This window comes from Lissotriton helveticus, chromosome 7, assembly GCF_964261635.1.
Source record: "Lissotriton helveticus chromosome 7, aLisHel1.1, whole genome shotgun sequence".
NCBI classification, from domain to species: Eukaryota; Metazoa; Chordata; class Amphibia; order Caudata; family Salamandridae; genus Lissotriton; species Lissotriton helveticus.
Window position 1 is genome coordinate 185,079,382 of NC_136068.1, and position 23,605 is coordinate 185,102,986.

The following is a 23,605-nucleotide window of genomic DNA, read 5'->3' on the forward strand; positions in this document are numbered from 1 at the left end:
AGAGAAGAGGTGACAGACAAGTAAGAGAGGAGGAGAAGGTAAGGAGAGCGGGGGAGACAAAATTGGTAGGTGAGAGAGGAGGGAAGGCAGCAGGGAAAAAGGGGAGAACATAAGGGGTAGAGCAGAGCATCCACTGAGCGTGCGCCGATAAGTAAAAAACAAAAATGGAGTACCTGCTGACCGGTGAAAGGACACTGGCCATATGAAGCAGTACTTGGTCACTGCTTCCCGGCATGGACGAAGACCCCAAAGACTCTGTGACCCAAGAGGAAGCCGGCTGCCAGGAGGAGAAGCTGACAAATGGTACGCAAATGAAGCAAGAATGACGTGGGGGTCTACCAAAGGTAAATAAAGGTAAGTAATGGGCAGGCTCAAACTCCCTCTTTTTAGGATAACAGTTTTAGCTGGCAGCGCATGCTCGCTGTAGGCAAAACCTGAAAAAAAAGGCGAGACAGCACTGAAGAAGGAGAGCACGTTCAGAGAGACAGGCTTAAGAGGATAAAGAGAAGGAAAGACAACAGAAAAGGTCAGGGCCGGACTGGCCATAGCGGGCACCAGGCAATCCCCCGGTGCGCCACATGGATGGGTGTGCAAAATCGGCCCTGTACCAAAATCGGCCAAAGAGCTAGGCGGCACCACCAACCCCCCCCCCCCCCCAGTGGGGAGTGGGGGGGCCGGCCGAGCGCTTTGCCAGGGCCGGTTGTGGTTCCCAGTCCGGCCCTGGAGAAGGTGCATAGCACAACAGAGGTAAGAGAGCAGGCAAATACAATAAATGGGAGATAGAAACAGGTAGACAACAGGGAGGGAGTAAAATCACCTCGAAGAACAGAGCTGGAAGAGAACAGATAAGTAGGAGAGAGAAGGGATGACAGAGTGAAGCACACCGGAAAGAGGGGGAGGAGAAACAAGGTGGGCGGTAGAGAGAAGAAAGACTGCAGAGAAGGAATGGAGTACCGCCAGGACCCAGAGCTGGGAGAGGGCAGTCCTGTAGGAGACAGAAGGGGTGGACGGACAAGAACTGCAGCACCATAGGGAAGAGAAAAGGGAGAGACATACCTGTAGAAGAGAAGGGGGGAGGAGGCAGCAGGGAAGAACTGAGGGATCGCAGAGGAGAAAAGGCAGAGAGAGGTAACATTACTAGGAGAGAGAAAGGAGTGAACAAAAGACAGAGGGCAGGGGCAGACAAAACAGGTGGGGAGAGAAAGGAAGACAGCAGAGAAGCATTGGAGGAAGAGAGGAGGGAAAGCAAGGAGAGGCTAGGTGGCTAGTCAACGAAAGGAACGACAGCAAAGAAGGACTGCAGGATCAGAGCGCCGAGGAAATAAACAGAGAGGAACTGCACAGTTGGGTGGGAAAGGAGAGTCGAGTAGTGTGTGGGGAAGACAGTGATAGAAGTGGGCGGGGACGGAAGGGCACGGCGTGCCCCTACTTCTAAAAAATTGTTCAGTCCGTTCCCCTACTTCTGCTTTCAAAAAAGCGTCCCGGACGGCAAGAATAGTCCAACTTTAAAATGATTTTTTCTTTCCGCTTCCAGGGGCTGCTCGCACTTCTCTGTTGTACTCCAGAGGCTGCAGCAGCCCCCGCACCCCCCTGAGCTCGCACAGACCGAGGGGAGGCCATTGTCATTCCAATTGAGGCAGATTAGCCCCTTTAGAATGACAATGCGGCCGCCCTCTGCCTTTAACATATCAAGTGCCCCTGAGATCGGAGTTGGTGATTAGAGAGGAGCTTTCCCCAAGCAGAGGACTGTGGGGAACTTGACACCTTTGTCAATGTTGTACACGGAGTGACCAAACAGAAGAGGCGACAGGAAAGGAGAGGTACTAGGGCAGGTGAGGTGTCGGGCAGGAGAATTGACGGGGCAGGAGAGGTGACGGGGCAGGAGAGGTGACGGGGCAGAAGAGGTGACGGGGCAGGAGAGGTGACGGGGCAGGAGAGGTGACGGGGCAGGGGAGGTGACGGGCAGGAGAGGTGACGGGGCAGGAGAGGTGACGGGGCACGAGAGGTGACGGGGCAGGAGAGGTGACGGGCAGGGGAGGTGACGGGGCAGGGGAGGTGACGGGGCAGGGGAGGTGACGGGCACGAGAGGTGACGGGGCAGGAGAGGTGACGGGGCAGGGGAGGTGTCGGGGCAGGAGAATGGACAGGGCAGGAGAGGTGACGGGGCAGGGGAGGTGACGGGGCAGGGGAGGTGACGGGGCAGGAGAGTTGACGGGGCAGGAGAGGTGACGGGGCAGGAGAGGTGACGGGGCAGGAGAGGTGACGGGGCAGGGGAGGTGACGGGGCAGGGGAGGTGATGGGGCAGGGGAGGTGACGGGGCAGGGGAGGTGACGGGCACGAGAGGTGACGGGGCAGGAGAGGTGACGGGGCAGGGGAGATGACGGGGCAGGAGAGGTGACGGGGCAGGGGAGGTGACGGGGCAGGGGAGGTGACGGGCAGGAGAGGTGACGGGGCAGGAGAGGTGACGGGGCAGGAGAGGTGACGGGGCAGGAGAGGTGACGGGGCAGGGGAGGTGACGGGGCAGGAAAATTGACAGGGCAGGAGAGGTGACGGGGCAGGGGAGGTGACGGGCAGGGGAGGTGACGGGGCAGGGGAAGTGATGGGGCAGGAGAGGTGACGGGGCAGGAGAGGTGACGGGGCAGGAGAGGTGACGGGGCAGGAGAGGTGACGGGGCAGGGGAGGTGACAGGCACGAGAGGTAACGGGGCAGGAGAGGTGACGGGGCAGGGGAGGTGACGGGGCAGGGGAGGTGACGGGGCAGGAGAGGTGACGGGCAGGAGAGGTGACGGGGCAGGGGAGGTGACGGGGCAGGGGAGGTGACGGGGCAGGGGAGGTGACGGGCAGGAGAGGTGACGGGCAGGAGAGGTGACGGGGCAGGGGAGATGATGGGGCAGGGGAGGTGACGGGGCAGGGGAGGTGACGGGGCAGGGGAGGTGACGGGGCAGGGGAGGTGACGGGCACGAGAGGTGACGGGGCAGGAGAGGTGACGGGGCAGGGGAGATGACGGGGCAGGAGAGGTGACGGGGCAGGGGAGGTGTCGGGGCAGGAGAATTGACAGGGCAGGAGAGGTGACGGGGCAGGGGAGGTGACGGGCAGGGGAGGTGACGGGGCAGGGGAAGTGACGGGGCAGGAGAGGTGACGGGGCAGGAGAGGTGATGGGGCAGGGGAGGTGACGGGGCAGGGGAGGTGACGGGGCAGGGGAGGTGATGGGGCATGAGCTAGAGCAGTAACCGGGTGTGAGTGGTGAAAGGACAGGAGCGGTGAAAGGACAGGAGCGGTGAAAGGACCAGGAGCGGTGAAAGGACCAGGAGCGGTGAAAGGACAGAAGCGGTGAACGGGGCAGGAGCAGTAAACAGGACAGGAGCAGAGAACAGGACAGGAGCAGGGAACAGGACAGGAGCAGGGAACAGTACAGGAGCAGGGAACAGTACAGGAGCAGGGAACGGGACAGGAGCAGGGAACGGGACAGGAGCAGGGAACGGGACAGGAGCAGGGAACGGGGCAGGAGCAGTGAACGGGGCAGGAGCAGTGAACGGGGCAGGAGCAGTGAACGGGGCAGGAGCAGTGAACGGGGCAGGAGCAGTGAACGGGGCAGGAGCAGTGACTGGGGCAGGAGCAGTGACTGGGCAGGAGCAGTGACTGGGCAGGAGAAGTGACGGGGCAGGAGAGGTGACGGGGCAGGAGAGGTGACGGGGCAGGAGAGGTGACGGGGCAGGAGAGGTGACTGGGCAGAAGAGGTGACTGGGCAGGAGAGGTGACGGGCAGGAGAGGTGATGGGGCAGGAGAAGTGATGGGGCAGGAGAAGTGACGGGCAGGAGAAGTGACGGGGCATGAGCTAGAGCAGTAACCGGGCGTGAGCGGTGAAAGGACAGGAGCGGTGAAAGGACAGGAGCGGTGAAAGGACAGAAGGGGTGAAAGGACAGAAGCGGTGAAAGGACAGAAGCGGTGAAAGGACAGAAGCGGTGAACGGGGCAGGAGCAGGGAACAGGACAGGAGCGGTGAACAAAGCAGGAGCGGTGAACAGGGCAGGAGCGGTGAACAGGGCAGGAGCGGTGAACAGGGCAGGAGAATGGAACAGGGCAGCAGAAGGGAACAGGCCAGTAGAAGTGACGGGCCAGGAGAAGTGACGGGCCAGGAGAAGTGACGGTCCAGGAGTAGGGAGGGGCCAGGAGAAGGGAGGGGGCAGGGGAATTGACGAAGCAGGAGTGTTGATCAAACATGAGCAGGAGTACTGACTGGACAGGAGCAGTGAAAGGGCAGGAGCAGGCGTTTCCCAGGGCGACTGGAAGGGTAGGGGGCCAGTTTAGTTTGGGGGGACCGGTTTTGTACAAGTGCAGGAGTTTTAAAAACACTGCAAAGTTCTTTGTATATTCAGCAGGTTTCGGTCAACAATGCAAGTGCCAAGATAACTTTGGTGATCAATGTACCTGCTGGAGAGAGATGGGAGCATGTGTTGTCTAGTGGCTGTTTTACTCATCTATGGTAGTGCAGAGTGGTAATATGCTTGCTGCAAAGAACATGTACCATGCATATCAAAGAGCAATATGTTATGTGCATAGTTCAGTGGGTACTGCTTTGTGTTCACTTCCCGAATGAAAGGACACTTGAATACATATGGCCTGGCAGTTCGGGCTGGACTGTTCACATTGGGCGCAGGATCAAGACTGATTTGCATATGGCTCGGTCCAAACTGGAATGGCATGGTGAGCACAAAACGATGGGTTTAAGCCCAGATCTCTGAACTGGGGTGAATGTATGACATTGTTCTGCCTTCTGTCCATCAATTGTTCTTTTTGCATTTGTCACCCCGAGTGGGACAGGTATGCTCAGACAATAGTCCTGTGCTCTCCATGCCACTGGAATCAAGCTATCTTGGCTGATGAGGGCTGAAAGCCCGAAACCGGTCCTAGGATGCTTGATTCCGGTCCAGGGAGGACCTGGCCTGGCAGTTCGGGCTGGACTGTTTTCATTGGGTGCAGTATCAAGACTGATTTGCATATGGCTGGGTCCAAACTGGAATGGCATGGTGAGCAAAGAAACAATGGATTTAGGCCCAGATCTCTGTACTGGGGTGAATGTATGATATTGTTCTGGATTCTGTCCACCAGTTGTTCTTTTTGCTATATTATGATTGAGCAGCTAGCTGGCTGGCATGAATATGAAGGAGCCTTTGTGGGTTTCATTGAGTCTAGATTCTCCTGAAGAGTCCCTTTCTCTTCTGAACACCCTGCTTAACACATGTGTACAGGAGATGCCCTGTATTCATGTCCTCAATGTTTGAGACAAAAAATAATCATGGATTTCTGAACAATGAGAGTAAAAGCATTAAGGCTACATGTTGTTCCTGCTTATATTTCACATGCTTTACATAAACCTGTATTCCCTATGCGTGTTTGCTTTTTCCTGAATTAAACCTCAAATAAACATATCCATTCTTTTAATTAAATAATGTTATAAGCTGTAACTGGTCAGTGAAATGCTAAACGTACTAAAAATTGGTATGTTTTGCTATTTCTAGCCACACCCCTGACTCCGCCCACTGATTCAATCTTCGGTTATTCCCGCCCCCTGATTCTCCACCCACAGTTCCCCTACTTTTGTTTTCCCACTTCGACCACTGGGGGAAGACGAAAATAAATGAATAAGGAGGAAAGAATGAGGAGGGAATGAAAGGAGAGAGTGGCGGACTGAAAATAAAAGTGCAAGGGAGAGAACGGAGAGGTTAAAGAAAGGAGGCAGAGGACGTATTGGAAAAGAGGGAGGGGTGATTGAGCAGAAGGTGAGAGAGGGAACAGGAGCAAACATTGTGTAGGAGCAGAAATACTGGCAGCGCTGCACAAATCAACATTACATACAAGTGTGTCACAAAATTACATAACGTTGTATAATATAACAACATAACATAAACAGCACAATATGGAATGTTAGGGAGGAAAGGTGGGGAAAGGAAGCAAGAGAGAGTGGGGGAAGTGAAGACAGAGTAGGAAGAACTTAGAAGGGATTGAGGAGAAATAGGAAAAAAAGGTCAATAACATAGGGGGAGTGAAAGAAAGTGAAAACATTATACGAAAAATTGGTGACAGGGTGGGAAAGATGGAAGAGACGAGTGGCCAAATGGAGAGTGGAGGATGAAAGGAGGTTAGATCGGAAAAAGAATGTTCAAAAGATTGGGGGTTGTGAAAGGGCAGAGTGGAGGTGAGCGTAAAAGGGGGAGAGGGGAGAATAAACTTAAGGAAAGATGAATAAAAACGTAGGGCCATTGAAATTCCTGTGTAAGAGAAGCACATGGAGAAAATCAGTGTAAAGGAGAGAGAGGGGGTATACAGACTGAACAGAAGTACATATGGGAGGAGTAGCAGGGCCCATACAAGAGGACGGAGAAGAGAAAGTGGTGATGACGTCAGACAGGAAGAGAGCAGTGAGCAGTGAGAAGCATGGCTACTGTCCCTTTGATAAGATGATCGACTTCACAAACTTTGTACTCTGCTCCCGCCAGAGCCCATCTCCCCCTCTCTAGGTTGGTTGGTTCTCAACCAATAGCAGAGCCCCACTCAGACTCCTCCTCCCCCCATTCTGATTGAAATTCTACAGCTGCTAACTACCTAACAAACTAAGGGCCTCATTTATGAGAAGTGACGCATCGCTGCGTGAAAGCAGTGATGCGCCACTTCTCAGTGCGCCCTCCTTGCGACACCAATGATGCGTCATATTTACTGTATGATGCATCATGTCGCAAGGAGTTACAGATACGTCAGTATTTCTGATGTATCTGTGTGTCACAAAAGTGACGCAACTCCAGCAATGTGTCCTTTCACATGGAGCAAGCCCCATGTGAAAGGGCCTGCATCAGTCTTACGCGTGCTGTGAGGCAGGCGTAAGATATTGACGCATTTGAGTCCTAGAAGTGGCGCAGTGAAATCCTATAGATTTCACTGCGTCACTTCTATGACCCTTTCTTGCGCCAGAACGCCCCCCCTGCACACAATATACCTGGTGCAGGTATAATGTTGCGCAGGGGTTTACAAAGTGACGCATCTACCTAGATGCGTCACTTTGTAAATATGGTGCAACAAGGCACATTTTTTACGTTGCTGGTGCGTCACAAAAAGTGACGCACCGGTGGCGTAAAAGTGACGCAGGGCCTCATAAATAAGCCAGAAGTAAATAAAACCTGTGTGAGAGTAGCGAATAACAAGGGAGACAGCAGGAGACGGAGACAGTAGCGCAACTGCAGAGGGCGCAAAAACAGAAGCGGAGTTTGTAGAAGACCTGCACTGAGGCTCAGATTTATCAAAATTTGACGCCGTGCAGCACAGCAAGACAACTTGCTGTGCTGCGTCAAATGGAGAGGGCAGGAATGCGTCATATCTATCAACATATGGGCCATTCCTGCTCCCTCATTGGGCTGATGCACTCAGTGCCGCCCAGCGCCAAAGCAGCCACCCTTGCGTCATGGTGCAAGAGTGCCTGCGTTGCAGGCAGGATTATTATTGTGCAGGAGGAGACACCATGCTACTAAAAAAAAAACATATTGAGATGTTATCGTCTTACTAAGTATGCTCCACGCTGCAGCACAGTTAGAAAGAGGAAAAAACAAGGAAAAATAAAGATATTTCTCCACATTTATCTGGAAGGCAGGCCCGGACTGGCCGTTGCGGGCACCTGCAATCCCCCGGTGCGCCGCAACGGTGGGGGGCGGTTTTGGGCCCCTGTGGGCCATTTTTGACACAGGGCCGATTGCTGCAAAATCGGCCCTGTAACAAAATCGGCTGAAAACCAGCCCCAGCAAAGAGCTCGGCCGCACCCCCAATGGGCCCCTCGCCCCCGGGGAAGGGGGGGCGGCCGAGCACTTTGCCAGGGCCGGTTTTTGTTCCCAGTCCGGCCCTGCTGGAAGGTGTATCATTTTGACGCATTCCTATGTTTACTTGGCTTGGTAAATGTAGGAATGCGCCAAAATACATGGGTGGAAGTGTGAGAACATCCACTTCCCACCCATGTAACGCCTTCCTGGCATAGAGTAACCTAAAAACAGCAACTCCAGATTTACCAAGCATCGCAGGGCCACGCAAGGATTGCGTGATGCAAGTGCAACGCAATACTATGATAAATCTTGTCCCGGTGGGGGGGGGAAAGAGTGGGAGGTTTAAAAAAGGAGAAAAGTAGTGTCAGAAAGGAAGGAAATAATTGTTTGTGAACAATCTAGGGCAGTGGTCTTCAAACATTTTAATGCCACCGACAATTTGTGTAAAAAAAATAATAATAATAATCAGGTCTCCCCAAAACGGCCAACATTTTCTTCACTGTTATGCTACACAATTGCCAGCTCTTAACATATTTAACAATTCAGACATTGCAGTTCTGTTCAGTTATCCCTTTTAAAAATGTAATTAAATATCTTGTTGACAGCAAGCTCTGGACTGCCCTGTCTCTCCAGGCTAAAGACATCCACAGTATGATCTTTTATTAGAAAAGGAGGGACTTTGAGGCTTACATGGAGCCCCCCTCCACTGTTGACTCCTACACCCAGAAAGAACATGAGTGACAAAATGTATTAGTAATGACCCATTACATAGTGGCTCACTGCCACTTGATGTTGTTTTTTGTGTTTTTTTTTTTTTTTTTTACTAATAGTACAGTATCCTTTTCAGCACGATGCTCCACTTGGCCAGTGTCTGGTGCTCTTCAAACCCCCCACCTTCAGATAACCCCCCCCCCCCCACCACTCCTCCAGGGTGCATGCCCCCCATTTTGAAGACCTCTTATCAAGGTTTCAAGAGAGTAGAAGAGGGTGTGGAAAATGTAAGTGGAGAGAGACTGAGATGAAGGAGTCAGACTCGATTGAAAGCGAAGAAGAGAGAGGCGAGAGGGTTGAGACAGAAAGAGAGGGAATATTTGGGGGCTGGAGTGGTGAAGCCAGGCAATACAAAAAAACAACAGAGAAGGCACTCCACAAACTAGAGACCTCGAGGAGGGCAGAGAGAGGCTGGCCAAAGAGAAGTGGAGGGGGGGGGGGGATGAGTGTGAAACAGACAAGAAAAGGAAGTGGCGGCATGAGGTGTGGAGAGGGGGAGTCGGGAGGAGAAGAGAAAGGGGATTATGAAGTGTCAATTAGAGGGGAGGGTGAAGGAGGCACGAGAGCGATAGGGCAGGAGAGAACTCGCCGAGATGGGCTCGCAGTCAGTAACAGGATTGATTAACCCTGCTGCAGAGACGTGCACTGTGAGGGAGATAAGATAAGCGCTTTGTTCTGGGACGGCACCTCCGCGCCGGTGCGCGCGGATTACAGCTTCCGGCGCTAATGAAAGTGTCTTTTGGTGACAGTCGCCCCTGCCTCAGACAGCTGCCATCTGGGGCACCCCGCATGCTCACAACTCTGACAGGGGCAGGATGAGAGGAAGTGCCGGCCGTCCCCCGCCACCCCTCACTTCCTGTGTGCACCTCCCCATCAATCTCGCGCCACCTGCCTCCGCCGCGCAACGTTCTATACCCTGGAGCCAATGGGAAGTTCTATTAATAACTGATGCATCAATCAGTTCTTTTTTAATTTCACACTTAGCGTCCCAGGTAAGCCTGGGGGGACGGAGATGGAGATAGAGGACATTAAGGGCCTCTCACTGTATGGGAATAAATATTTATGTGTTTGTGTGCTGAGTGCATTTGTGCAGGTGCATGCAATCCTGATGCTTGTGTGAGGCAGAAAGAACTATAGGGGAAACTATGCGCAATGTTAGATTAATACAAATAACAAAGGCCTCGATTCCCAATGCATCGGTTTTTTGACGCTCTTTACGCATACACCTGTTTGTATATCGATCGTAATTAGAAATGGAACTTAATGCATATAAAGTGACTTATTTGCAAGCCGCTTGCGCCGCTGGTGCTTCACTTTTAACATGGGAAAAAGCGACGTACCGGCGGCGCAAGGGGCTTTAAATAAGACCCTCAGGGGCTGATTTACAAGCCCCTTGCGCCACTTTTGCGTCACTTTTAACAAGGGAAAAGTGACGCAAAAGTGGCATAAGGGGCTTGTAAATCTGCCCCTAAGTCTTCAATCGGGATACCTGTTCACATTTACTGGGGGAACCAGACCGAATAAATACCGAAACGCGTGAATTTTGGTGTGGAATATACCAACATTTTCAAGTCACCAGTGGCGGCTCCTCCTTTGTGGCGGCGGATTGTCGCCCTACCTGCTGCGAGTGAATCAGGCACACACATTAATAAAATGGTAATAATTACAATTTAATTAATGTGTCCCAGGCTCGCGCCGTTACAGCATGAGGTCAGGGGGTGGGGGTGATTAGTGCAATTGCACTATTAATGCAGCCCCCTGCCAGTTTGCATGTCAGATTTGCCGGCTTCCTACAGCCGACCAATCTGACCTGCGCACTTCAGAGCCTGCAATACCAGGGCGGAGAAACAGCTGAAGGATTGCAGCCGCAGGCCCCAGCCTCAAAATGAGCGCTGGGTGAGCCTGCTCCAACCAATCTTGGAGCTGCTGTGCAGCTCCAGGATTGATTGGTTTCGGGTTGTACAAGGGAGAAAGTCCCTCCCTTTCTGCCACGGCAGCACCGAGGAGGAGAGTGCCAAGACGGAGACCGCATTCAGACCCTGCAGCCAGCATCTATGGGGAGTGTTTTGGGCATGGCGCCCCACCATAATGTAGTGATGCCGGTCGCTGCTGCATGTCACGCACCATTTTTGAGGAGAATGGAATAGGTGCTCGTTGTTGCATCTGATGAATTGCAAATCTTGAGATACCAGATTTTTCAGGCTGTGATGAACATCCCAACACCCCCAGGACACTCATAATCATGGCTAAAGGTTATTGATTTGTATTTGCCTAGAACAGGGATCCGGAGCGTCACGTGAAGGCCCTATATTCTTCCCGCTAGTTATACTCATTCAGTCATTCTCCTCATGACATTCACTTAGTAGTCGAGGCACAAATCTTGTTCACATGGAAATTCTGATCATTGATCTACACGCGGGCTTACCTATATATGAGGACGTTCATTTTTGATTCCCGCACTTCTTAGTGTTTTAGTAGTGCAGGGCACAAGTCCTATAAAAAGAAGTGGGGGGATTGACAATATGCAAATGACCTCATGACGTCATGTGCTCAATGTGTCCTCGTGTCTGAAAATTACACAGGGACACGTTCAGCTTATTTCTGTGGGGCCCAGCTTCTTGGCAGGGGGACGGCGTCCACCCTTTGAAAAGAGTGGGGGGGCGCCGTCCACCCGCGTGTACCCCAGACTTGAGCCCTGTAGTAGTGAATGTGTGTGTTCAAGCATGCCATGCAATCAGTACAAGGTATTTACACTTCTATTCCCTCCAAGTAGGATGGTGTGCAGGAATCCAGAGCACGGTATTGTGAAACCATTCACCTTGTACTTTGCACACCTAAAATATCATGCCACATTAGCACGTGCTAGCACACATGTTCCATGTGGGATTTCATAATAGTAGCTATGTCAACATCTTGTAGTCCTTTGCAGCATGTTTTTAATTCATGCAATTTTAATTTACCTCCTAAAGTTTCAACAATATATTAATTATTTAAATGATGCTAAATGAGTTGATGTTAAATCCAAAAAGAAGCTGAATGGGAAATGTACCTTAAAATATTTTTCACCTTTAATTAGGAACACATTTGGACAAAAATGATGTCAACCTTATGTGCTGCCACCCAAACTTTGTATTTGATTTATAATCAAGCTTTTGTTTTAACTCCAGTTAGTATTAATACTTTTAATTCTCTAATACTCACTTCTTGTTGGGCATGTTCATTCTCTCCTAGTACTTTTATCCATTTTTTATGGCGTTTAGTTTAGCAATTTTGGCAACCTTGGAAAAGTTTGATATTATATTCAAAACTAATACTCTCCTATCTTTGCAAAATATTTTTCGTGGCATAGCTGATGATTTTCAATCTCTCAAAAGTAGAGATACATTATTCAACGTATTTATTGCAATTGTGTTACAACAAATGTCAGGGAAGTCTCATTGAAGTGGAAAGATTGTTCTACACTTTCTTATAAGGCATGGTGGAATGGAATATGTTATGTGCATAAAATGAATTCTCTTAGTTGTTCTGTGACCCAGATGTTCATAAAAATAGCAAATAGTGGTTACTTTTGGCAGAATATATAATAATAACATTTCTGTCTTCTGACTCATGTACAATTGCAAATGACGACATTGTTAAAACTCCTTGAAGATGGTGATAGTTTATGTAGTCTGCATTCAGAAAATAAGAAAATATTTGATATTTTGACCATTACATTGCTATTCTAATATTATTATGATACTCAATATTTCTCACTGACATCCATTCACTATTTCCTTCTTTTTCCTGCTTTTTATTCCTTTTTTTGTGTTCATATTTTTAGGCTCTCCATTGGTTCACATATTTCAGATCTGAATTTTACAGTATCTTACTAATAATTTTCAAGGGCATGTTGGTAGATGTATTTTATTTTATAGGATTGCCATTAAAGTTGTTTTATTTATTGTAATGTTTATTCTCAATACCATAAAAAGTGATTAAATAGAAAAAAATGCTTTAATAGCAGCACGCTGATTTTCCTTGGAGTCTGAAGTTGCAGTGACCAACTAAAAGAATTAAAGGAGAAACTTCAGCTGTTTCCTCTTCACCTGGGTTTTTGGTCTGAGAAGGAAGGTTAGGCCTGCAAATGACGATTGACTCTTCAGTGATAGCTGTGACTGAGCAGACAGTACCTTACTCATGGGTAGTGGCGTGAAATCACATATACATACATCTGAATGTCCAGTCAGGGTAACTGCTTATACAGAAATAACCCTTTAAAACCCCTTTAATTAAAAAAAAGTTGTATTTTACAATATTGTCCTATTAAAGAAGAAGAGTGGGTTTTCTAATAAACGTTACAGATTCTCAGGGGCCATCATTGCCAACACTTTTATCGATGCCTACCCTACCTGACCAGATGTATTTGCTCCTATATACGAGATGGAAGAGTGTTCGCTCCCATAGGTGTAATCTCCACTGGCTGCCAGTATCACAACGTATCCTGTTTAAATCCTTAGTGCTCTCGTTTAGAGCAACCCACAATCAAGGACCTGCCTATTTGAAGAAGAGATTCACCTTTTATGCCCCCACACGAGCTCTCAGCTCATCCACTTTGTTCAAAGTGACTCTTCCTCGCTTTAAGCGAACTAGACTAGGGGGCCAGTCTATTGCTGTAGTTGCTGCCCGTGCCTGGAATGCTCTTCCTTTCCACCTGCGCTCCATGCAATGTGTAGCCCAGTTTAAGAAAAATTTGAAAACCCACCTGTTCAGGAGTGTGACATAAGTTGTTTTTCGTCTGTCTTTCTCTGCTTTTTCCCAATCGCGCCAGGATACTCCCAAGTAACAGAGCGCGTTACAAAACGGTTTATACATATACATACATACTGCTTTTTCTTCAGAATGTAGATGGCTTCAATCTCATCTATGCTCTGAAATAATTGGAAGGTTATACTTAGCACGTTATAAAACTCAAAATATGAGGCATAATTATATTTAGTTCTTAATACTGACTATTTCTGAGATATTTTAGAATGTATTTTTAGGATTGGGCAGTATACACAGTTTGTGAATCCGTTCAGATTACAGCTCATCTTTTTAGTACCACTGAATGGCTTTCCTAGGAACTAGAGGGATACCGTTGTAACAGGATTGTCCAGCACCATGGACAGTGCCGTAACAAAACTAGAGGGGGGGAAATGCAAAGTCTATGAAGGGGCCTCCAATGCTCTGGATCCAGTCAGGAGCTCTTACGACAGGGGCCCGCTGCTCATGCACAGTGCTGGAGGGGGCCCACTGGATAACAGGGCCCACCGCAGGAGCTGCGGGGGCAAATGTTGCTCCACTGGCTTTGGAGCAGTATAGAGGAATCAATGTCTTTAATATGTATGTCTATGGAAGTGTTCCTTCTATACCAGACAAGAGACACAAGTAGTTTAAGTTTACGCTGAAAGGGACTCACTACTGACCCTCTCCAGGATATCTCAAGTAATAATACTGGCTTATTTTGAGGAATACATGAACATCTGAATCAAGCCAATTCAAGGTTAACCAAAGTTAGATACATACTCAGTTATCCTAGTTCCTGTCGGACATGATCAAAGTGTTATGGACTCTCCTCAGGACTCTTAGAGCCTCCTGTTTGAGGCTAAAGGTCACCAGAATACAACTAAAACATATATCCTAGTAGCTACTAAACACAATCAAGCATTTCCAGTACCCCTGGAATGATAGGACACTGGAGAAATGTCATATTAAGAAATGTACCCAAACACTTAAAATACTGATTGTTTTTAAGCACTGGTCACAGTCAGACACTTTCAATGTTTTTGTGCTGTATGGAGACTCCCCGTCTCAGTCTGGAATATATATATATCTCCAGCTAGAAAGATGCAGTTTGTAATCCCAGCTCAGAAGAGTTGATATTTCACACACGCCTTTGGGGGCTACATTTGAAAACTTTGGACTCAGGATGCAGGGGATCATCCGAACCTTTGATCTCTGCCTAACTTGGCCAGGGCTTGAGGGCCCCAGGTGCGGCTATGGGACATTCTTCTGGCAAATAGATGCCACCTATGGCTGGTGAAGAGTCATGAGAAGGCCATTCTAGTCAGAGTCCATGTGACAAGGGGATGTCAAGTGGAGGAGGGGGGCATGGGATGGGTGTTGAAAGGTTCAACTTGTCACTGGGGTGCAGGACAGGCCTTGGTACCCTCCAGGGTCTTATTCAGGTGTATCTACACCTATCGGTGGGATGGAGTGCTTGTATATTCAGCTCATCACAGTTGGGCACTGTAAAGTACACTGCTTTCCCTGCTAAAAAAGAATTGTGCATCAGCCGGACACACTGGTTGCATCTTCTCAGGGTTTCACCCGCCCTAGGAAGAAAACACTTGCTTTGCAGAGTCACAACAGAGAGTACTTTTCTACCAGCTCGATGTGCATGATGCCTCTGGTACTGCTTCTGGTCTTCTTTTCAGCAATTCTTCCAGAGTTGGAAGATTTGTGGTTTCCACCCAATTAGTGAAGAGGAAGAAAATGGAAGCGGCACGGGAGGCTGAATGGGCCCAGAGGGTGCTTCAGACGAGCGCCCCTTGTTTGGTACCCTGGGCACCTAGGGGCAGATTTACAAGCCCCTTGCGCCTCATTTACGCCGCCATTGCATCACTTTTGTGACACAGCGGCGGCGCAAATCCTGCTCCATGGTGCAGGGGTACTTACAACGTGACGCATCTGGGAGATGCGTCACGTTGTAATGCCCTGCGCCACATTTCGGCGTTCCTGTGCAGGGGGGGGGGGGGGGGGAGTTCCGGCGCAGGAAAGCCTCCTAAAAGTGGCTGAGTGAAATCTACAAGATTTCACTCTGTCACTTTTAGGCCCATGCTGCGTCAAAACCCTGCGCCTGCTTGAAGCAGGCGTAAGGATTGACGCAGCATTAACTAGATAGGGCCCCCAGAGCAATGCTGGAGCTGCGTGGCGCCTGCGATGCAACTCCAGCAATGCGTCACTTTTACGGCACAGATGCGTCTGTGCCGTTTTTGCACCATGGTGCGCCGCATTGTAAATGCAGCACATCCATGATGGCGGAGCTGTGGCGCACAATAACTGGCGCATCCCTGCTGATTTGCAAGGATGCGCCAGTTATTGTAAATATGCCAAAGGGCCAAACCCACTTTTATGGCATTTCTGTTATATGGGTCTGTGGGTCATGCCGGCTCCAATATGTGCATCATCACAATCAAAAGGAGGCATATCCTCATTTGTGTGAGAGCCTGGCCCCATAAAAATAACCCTTTCCCTTTGTGCTTCTGCTCCATATTACAGACAAGGGTGAAAGGGCAAAGTAGAAGTTATGAGGCTCACTGATTGTGCTCCACATGTAGGTGGCCATCCAACGACATCCATTTGGACACAGAGAGGGTGGTCTCGGGAACTCTCCGTGCAAACCCCTAGAGGTGGGAGCAGCCTAGAGCTTTGGTTGGGACCCCGGAATTTTCACTCTGGCGGTTCTTTAAAATGAGGTCCCCTTTGATATATTTGTTTATTAGTAGGGCTCCCTGTTTTCCGTTTTTAAAGATTTTTACAGATAAATACAGACAGGAAACAATGTGTTTTCTGTCTGCATTTATTTTTAAAAGTGGATACATACAGAAAAGTGTGCTCCTTTTAAGTGACTCTCCATGCTATCTTTGATGAATTATTGACAAGCAGCTGAGCGAGCATATGGACAGCATGGGAAATTAAAAAACAGGATGAAATGTATTTAAATAACAGCATATGTCAACATACATGTATGGTATAATGCTAGAATTTACCACTGGATATATAGTTATAGAATATATGACATCCTAAATAGCTAAAACACAACATATCAACGTATGAGTGCTCTATTAGTTAAATAAATATGGAAATGTTCCGTTTTTCAACTTCATTTATACGCACAACACAAAATATATATGGCTAAATATAGATAAAATGGCCACACAATAAATATGGATAAATACAGCCGGAAATGTTAAAAAAAATACCATAAAACCGGGAGCTCTATTTATTAGTAACCAGAGAACCCTTTGTGGACACTGATTATATAAATGATAGGCTGGGACACCCACAAATGCATACTCGCTCCTTGTCCCTAAAAATCCCAATCCCCTCAAAACCTTATCCCTTCTTCCCTCAACATTGGCGTTTAAGCCTGACTCTTACTTCTCAGTAGTCCTAATACAGTTGGAAATGATGCCTTTCTGTGCATTCCCTCTTTTGGGCTGGGCGCTAGTTGCAATAATTTGCTTTAAATTAATGAGTAGAAGTGGGTGAATAGATGAATGAATTTGACCACTGAGCAATGCCACAAATCATTAGCCAACACATATGCTAATCTCTATTGTAGGTTGTAGAGAGAGACAGACAGAGTGTTGAGAGAGACTGAGACAGACAGAGAGACGGATGAGTTAGAGAGACATAGAGAGTGACAGAGAGAGATAAAGAAGCAGAAGGGAAATGTGTTTGGAGATAAAGAAAGGGGAACTATGTAAGTGAGACAAACAGAGATTGGCAGGTACATGCATCATTGTAGTCATTTGCGATTTCTTAATTGCGATTTTTAAGGAATCGCAATTAAGAATTCGCAAATGCCTATGCATGTAGAAATCGCAGAAAAATGTGCGCTTTCTAAACATTCCTTAATTGCGACTTGCAAATTGCGAGTCGCAATTAAGGAATCCCTCCCCATTCATTCCTATGGGCCTAGAGGCCCATAGGAATGAATGGGAAGAAATTTTCATTCTGTGATTCGCAATTAGCGATTCGCAAACGGAGAATGCGAATTCAAGGGTGCAGGGGTGTCCAAAGAACACCCTGTTGCACCCCTGAAATTGATATGTGCACTCATGTTACGCACACACATGTCCCAGTGGCATGTGTGTGCTTAACATGGGACTTTAAAAAATGCACTTTGATGCTTTTTTAAAAACAATCGCAATTTACCATCACCTTACATGTGATGGTAAATTGCGATTCTTAATTGCTAAATCGCAAATCTTTTTACTTTCTTGCATTGCATTTAAGGAATCGTAAATTGCGATTCCTTAAATGCAATCGCAATTTAAGAAATCGCAACGATTTCTTAAATTGCGAGGGGCTACTTGTTTCATGCATTCCAAAAGCGATTTTTGCGATTCGCACTGTTTGCGATCGCAAAATGCTTTGATGCATGTGCCTGTAAGACTTTTAGCAAAAAAAGTGAGGCAAATGGGAGAACACAGAGACAGTAAAACATAAAATAGGTGTGCAAGAGACAAGGTTTATGTGTATATCGTAAAGGAGTCTACAGTGGGATAAAGATAAATGACAGACGGATGGAATGAAGGCTTCTTGTGACAGACAGGCTCAGCATTCCCTTCTATTTCCATAATCATCAATGTGGAATTAAGTGTGATGCGACGCAATGCCTGATGGGTAGGCCTGGGAGGAGAAAAGCAAGATGTCAGAGCCCATAAGGTTTGCAAATGCTGGAGAAATGTTCCTTTTGACAGCAGAGTAACATTTCAGAAATATGTCGTGTGAGCTCAGGCGGGAAGAGTGAGGTTAGAAAGGTTAATTGGAAAACAATTAGAAACAAGAGACGTCACCTTTTGCCTCTCATGGCAACCGAGAATAAACAACTCTAAATGAGGTGGAACAGAGGTGAGCTGTGCGGTGAGAACAAGTGAACGACAGGGAAGTAGTGGGTAGGAAAGAAATGAAAAAAGGACATTGAGAAACTGAGATAATAAAAAGTGCATAAGGAGAAAGGAAGCACTAAGAGAGTAGAAAAGAAGACATTGAGACACACAGAAAATGAAATTGAACTGGAAATTCCTGGTTGCTATAAAGAACGAACAATTTCTTAGATTAAGCATCAGAACATCTGACAGAATGTTAGGCTGGTTCACACTCAAAAAAGAGTCCCTTGTTAAAAGTCTCACCCCTGTAAGAAAGGCTCCTGCAATAATAGCTACACATATCAAAAGATTTCCTTCATGTTCTTTATGCTCATTGTATGCCCATGTCCTGCTCCACCCACTAGGGCTCAGAAGATATGCATTGTTTTGTTATATAATTGCATTTATATAGCGTTGCTACCCCTGATGGGGTGTTGAAGTGCTTTTTCGGCGAGTAGCACTCTACTCCGGAACCCACAAAGGATTAGTGCTGAATTAATATAGTGAAGTATGAAAGTAATTTGAGTGGTGGGTATGTTAGTCTGTTATTTGGATTGAGAAGGATAGTGGAGGGATAGAAGAGGGCAAATGGTTTGCCTTTGTATAGAGCTTGCTACCCCTGATAAGGTGTTGAAGTGCTTATTGGGAGGGTAACACACTACTCCGGAAGCCATAAAGGATTAGTGGTGAGTTAGTATAGTAAAATATTAAATTAACTTGAGTGGTGGACATGTTAGTCTGTTATTTGGATTGAAAAGGATAGTGGAGAGATAAAAGGGAAGGATTTAAAACTTGTTTTTGGTTTTTTGTTTTGGAGCTCATAGCAGTAGGAGGAGGCTTGGGATGAGTAAAAGGGAGGTGGAGGGGGAACAGTCATGCCAAGGTTTAGAACACACTAAACCTATGTAGTAATTGATGACACGTGAGCATGGCTGCCATTTTAGCATGACAGTCGAACGGGATTCTCAGTGAAAGAAATAAGTAAATAAACACAAAGAATCCAAAATTGGTATTATCAGTCCAAAGAGATTGTCAATACAGGTACAAGTCTTGGGCACTATGTGGTGGATTCACAAAGATTTGTCGGTGCGTGGATGCTGCTTGTTTTTTATTTGCTCCAGACTACGAGTAAAATACTCGTAGAATAAACCTTCGTGAACTGGACCCAACCTCCTCGAAGGCAGAACGTAAGGAGACATGCTAGCGAGATTTACATTCATATCATAAGTGAGTGCCTTGAGACCCTTATGTGTGAGTAGTAGCACTTTACAAGCCACGTAATTGATTGGTTAATTGACTGCACAATAATTGACTTGTGCCATAACTAAACAGGTGCTTTTGTAGGTTGAAACCAATTGCATCTATCCGACCACCCTCTCATAAACTGATGTCACAGCCACCCACTAATGACAGACAACCCATCCATCACCAGAATGCCACACAATCCCTTTAGTTTCCATATTGCACTGCAGAAAAATTACATAGAAAGAAATAAGAAAACATTATACAAAAACACCTGCATTCAATTTTTGAGCCTGGATTTCCTGAACATAAACCAGGCAGTGATAGGCCTTAATCCCACACTTCACCAAGAAGCCAAAGGTATGATATCCAAGTGAGCCAGAAGAATAACTAAAACAAGAAAACAAAATGATGGTTTGATTATCAAGGCAAGACCCTTAATAACAGGCAACGGCTGAAGTAGAAGGATGCAACTCCCTCTCAGTATGTGACATTGTATGTTGTGCTGAAATGAGCTGTGGTAGAGAGCAAGCAGCCAAGCCAGCCCTAAGAAGGGACACAACTAACCACTCAAAACCAAAGGGTCATCCAGCAATTATTTCCGGCACAACTATAAACACTTGATTAAAGAATACAAGTCCCCAATGAAAAGAGAAAAAACTGAATAAACTATATGAATGTAAAACTATTTGGAATCGAGATGGTTACATAGTTAGATAATCAACTTCTTGCCTTTGGATAAAAAAACTAATCTTGAATCCACACAAACTTTCAGTAAAAGCTCACAAAGATAAACTCTGAACAGACCACTTAGAGAATTTGAATGAAGACTTTAATAGTAAAAAAGTCATAAATTACATATTTCTTTTGTAATAAATTAAACTTAATGTAGACTATCATTAAGGATTATCAGACACTTCTTGGCCAAAGTCAACGGTACCCTGCAATTACTAAATAAAAACCAGGAGGAAAGTCTGTGGAGCTGACAGTATGATGAACGAGATGCTAAAACACAGCCACTCAGATTCAGCCAGGCTTAATGAAACTCTTTAATCTGATTCAATGGTCTCTGCACCACCCCCTGAGACATGGCAGGAAATAGAATCACTTTAATCATGCAAAAAATGTATATGTCCTAATCTGGAGTAGCTACATAGTGATCTGTGGCACCAGTAGTGAAAGCATGTTCTTCTGCCACGTTCCCTACATTTGTATGTCAGGAGGGATGTATGACATCACAACGCATGCTTTTACTCCGGATGCCATTACAACGCAGTTTTTACAACGCAAGTCGTTACAACGACTTGCGTTGGGGGGCGCTGGATAGTGGAATAGTTTAATTTTCTATTCCAACTCCAGTCCCCGTGGATAGTAGGGAAGGTGTTGGTTAGAAAATTAAACTATTCCCTATCCTACAGCGCCCTCCAGCGCAAGTCGTTGTAACAATTTGCGTTGTAATAGCTGCGCTGTAATGGTAGTGCGGAGTAAAAGTTGCGTTGTAAAGGATGTTTTCCGTCAGGAGACTAGGACAGAAATATTATCCTACTTTTTTATTTCTCTTTTATTTGATATATTGTTCACTTCCTACTATGTTGTTGATTATATGATGTGTTGGCTTATGTTCTGAGTTATTGCTTTGATTCTTCAATTAAAAAAAACTAAAAAAACATAAATACCTACCTACAAAAAAATTGTGGGAAAAATATTGACATTGAATATATTGTGAAAGTAGGTATCTGTAGCTAAACATATGCTTACTATTCTGCACCAAACTTCAACATATTTCAAATCTATTTATTTTCAAGGTCCATATATGAAGCGGTATGTATAGTAAACCTATATATGTACCTGTAGGTGCAACTACTTGCCTTCACAAAATGTTGGTAGGCACCATTTAGGTAATGATATCTTTGTTGGTCTGTATTTTGTCCACAATACCTAAACGCAAATTAACTATAGGGTGGTCTGTGTCAGCAGTAAGTTAAGTTTGATTAAATTTAGGGTGGTATGTGTCAGCAGTAGTTAAGCAGACTCTTCTGCGGCTGCACCTGTGAAAGAAAAATGCCATTCCATTCAACAAACTTTATTTCGGTCATTGTGGACCATAAAAAGTAGATGATACAAATACATACATAGCTACATTTGAGCAATGTTAAAAATTCATCAACAACAGATTATAAATGATAGCCACAATGCACTTTTAGTTAATCTAGTGTCATACAACAATTGAGAATAAAGATAATTAAAAGCAAGTTAAAACAATGTTAAAAAAGTTAAAAATTTTAAAAAGTTAAAAATGTTAAAATGAGACAAAGTACAGAGAGAAATATTTATGGTTGCTGTGGTGAATTTAACAAGACCCTACCCTATGCCACACAGAACTGAGGAATCGGGACATGGCAAAAACTGTGTGGGGGGGGTGAGTGTCAGATCTCAGTATTCTATACGCCTCCGAGTACCGCCTGCAGCCCAGATTTCTACAAAGTGGTATGAGCCAACGCATTCTGGCTATTTTAGAGCCAGGGCAAAAGAAAAAAGAACATGAATGTCGGACTCGTCAGGGCTATTGCAAGCAGGACACCCAAGGGAAGGAGCTTTTGATTATTTGTTGATGAATGCATGAACCGGCAGAGTCCCTATTCTAAACTGGATATAAGAAAAATGCACATCTTGGCCACCAACTCTAATTGGAAGAATAGTGTGATTGGTCTACTCTCTAAACAGTGAGCCACTGATGACATATTCAATGATAAATAAATAAGTCTAAAATACCAAAAGTGAAAATGATGTCTGCTATAAAATTTTAAAAAAGTTCCTGACTATGTGACACATGGGTCTGTTATACAACCATCAGTAGACATGAATAAGTCAAAAGGCCCGGGGCACCATAATATCAAAGCAATCGGCTATCTTCTCTAAGGTGCAAATCCTGTCAAGCAGAAGTGTAAGGTAAGGTGGTGGTTCAGCCACAGCCCACCTTTGTTTGTTGTGCCTAGAATAATGATCTACCCTGCCTTCTAATGATCTAGGGTGCCACCTTTCCCAGAGAAAATACCAGTCATTTGTTCACATTTTAAACTCCTGCAAAGCCTAGATCGCAGTATTTAAATAGAACTATGTATAAAAGCATCTGTACTCATGTATAACATGGCCTTTCTGACTTTGTTTACTTTAATTACCCACCAGGGATCATTATGGCAGATTTAGAACACATTTTAAAGTGCTTATATTTACCCTTTCAATTATGTATTCATAAGGGGGGAGAATACTGCTAGTTATCCTAATTTTTGTACTGGCTGATATATTGAATTACTGGTCGTACCAGCGTCAACAGCCAGGCGACAACCCTACCCCCATCTCAAGGCTCCTTTAGCATGAAACAGATAAACATGTTGACTATTTGGGTATTCTCTCTCCAGAATTAAGGACCCCAATAGAACTGGGTCTGCAAGAGGCTTCTTGAGAAACAAGCTGCGGCGGCAGGCACAGGTAAGTGCTATTGACCGGGGCGCGGTGGGGGATGAGTCAGCAGACAGCAGAATAGGTATTATTTATTTATTTAATTACACCTTCGGTCCTCTGTCGACTTCCCCAAAGCCCGCTCCACCGCACACCATGCTTACCTGTGCCAACCCCTGCTAAAAACAAGGGCCGGGCAAGACAATCTCAGAAAAAAAAACAAGGGGGCATATTATCAAGGGGGTTTATCTCTGCTTTTTTGGCTTTAAAAGCCAAGAAAGCGAAGATAAAATTATCTCCCTATTACCTAGCTGTCGCTAACACCAGTTAGCGACAGCTAGTAGGAGATAGAGACCATCTTGGGCCCCGCTTTGCATGTCAGTGAAATTTATCACTAATGACATGCAAAGTCCAGTTAGCGACAGCTAGTAGGAGATAGAGACCATCTTGGGCCCCGCTTTGCATGTCAGTGAAATTTATCACTAATGACATGCAAAGTGGGCGTGCCAAGATGTTAGCGACTGGAAACAGTCGCTAACATCGCTATCTCCTGTTACCAACTTTTGGAGATAATCGCGCTAAGCGCGATTATCTCCAAAAACTAACACCTGCCCCTGAGCAGTTCTTAGCCATGTTATCCAATGGTAGGTGGAT

General features: G+C 46.4%; 1 protein-coding gene across 1 annotated transcript in view; it reads left to right on the forward strand.

Annotated features, from left to right (window-relative positions):
• Window positions 1–233: 233 nt before the first annotated feature.
• Window positions 234–23,605, forward strand: part of SLC12A5 (solute carrier family 12 member 5) — a 503,432-nt gene continuing 480,060 nt past the window's right edge. The window contains exon 1 of the mRNA XM_078652979.1: window positions 234–303. Coding sequence (XP_078509105.1) covers window positions 234–303 — 70 coding nt within the window. The remainder of the gene's footprint in view (window positions 304–23,605) is intronic.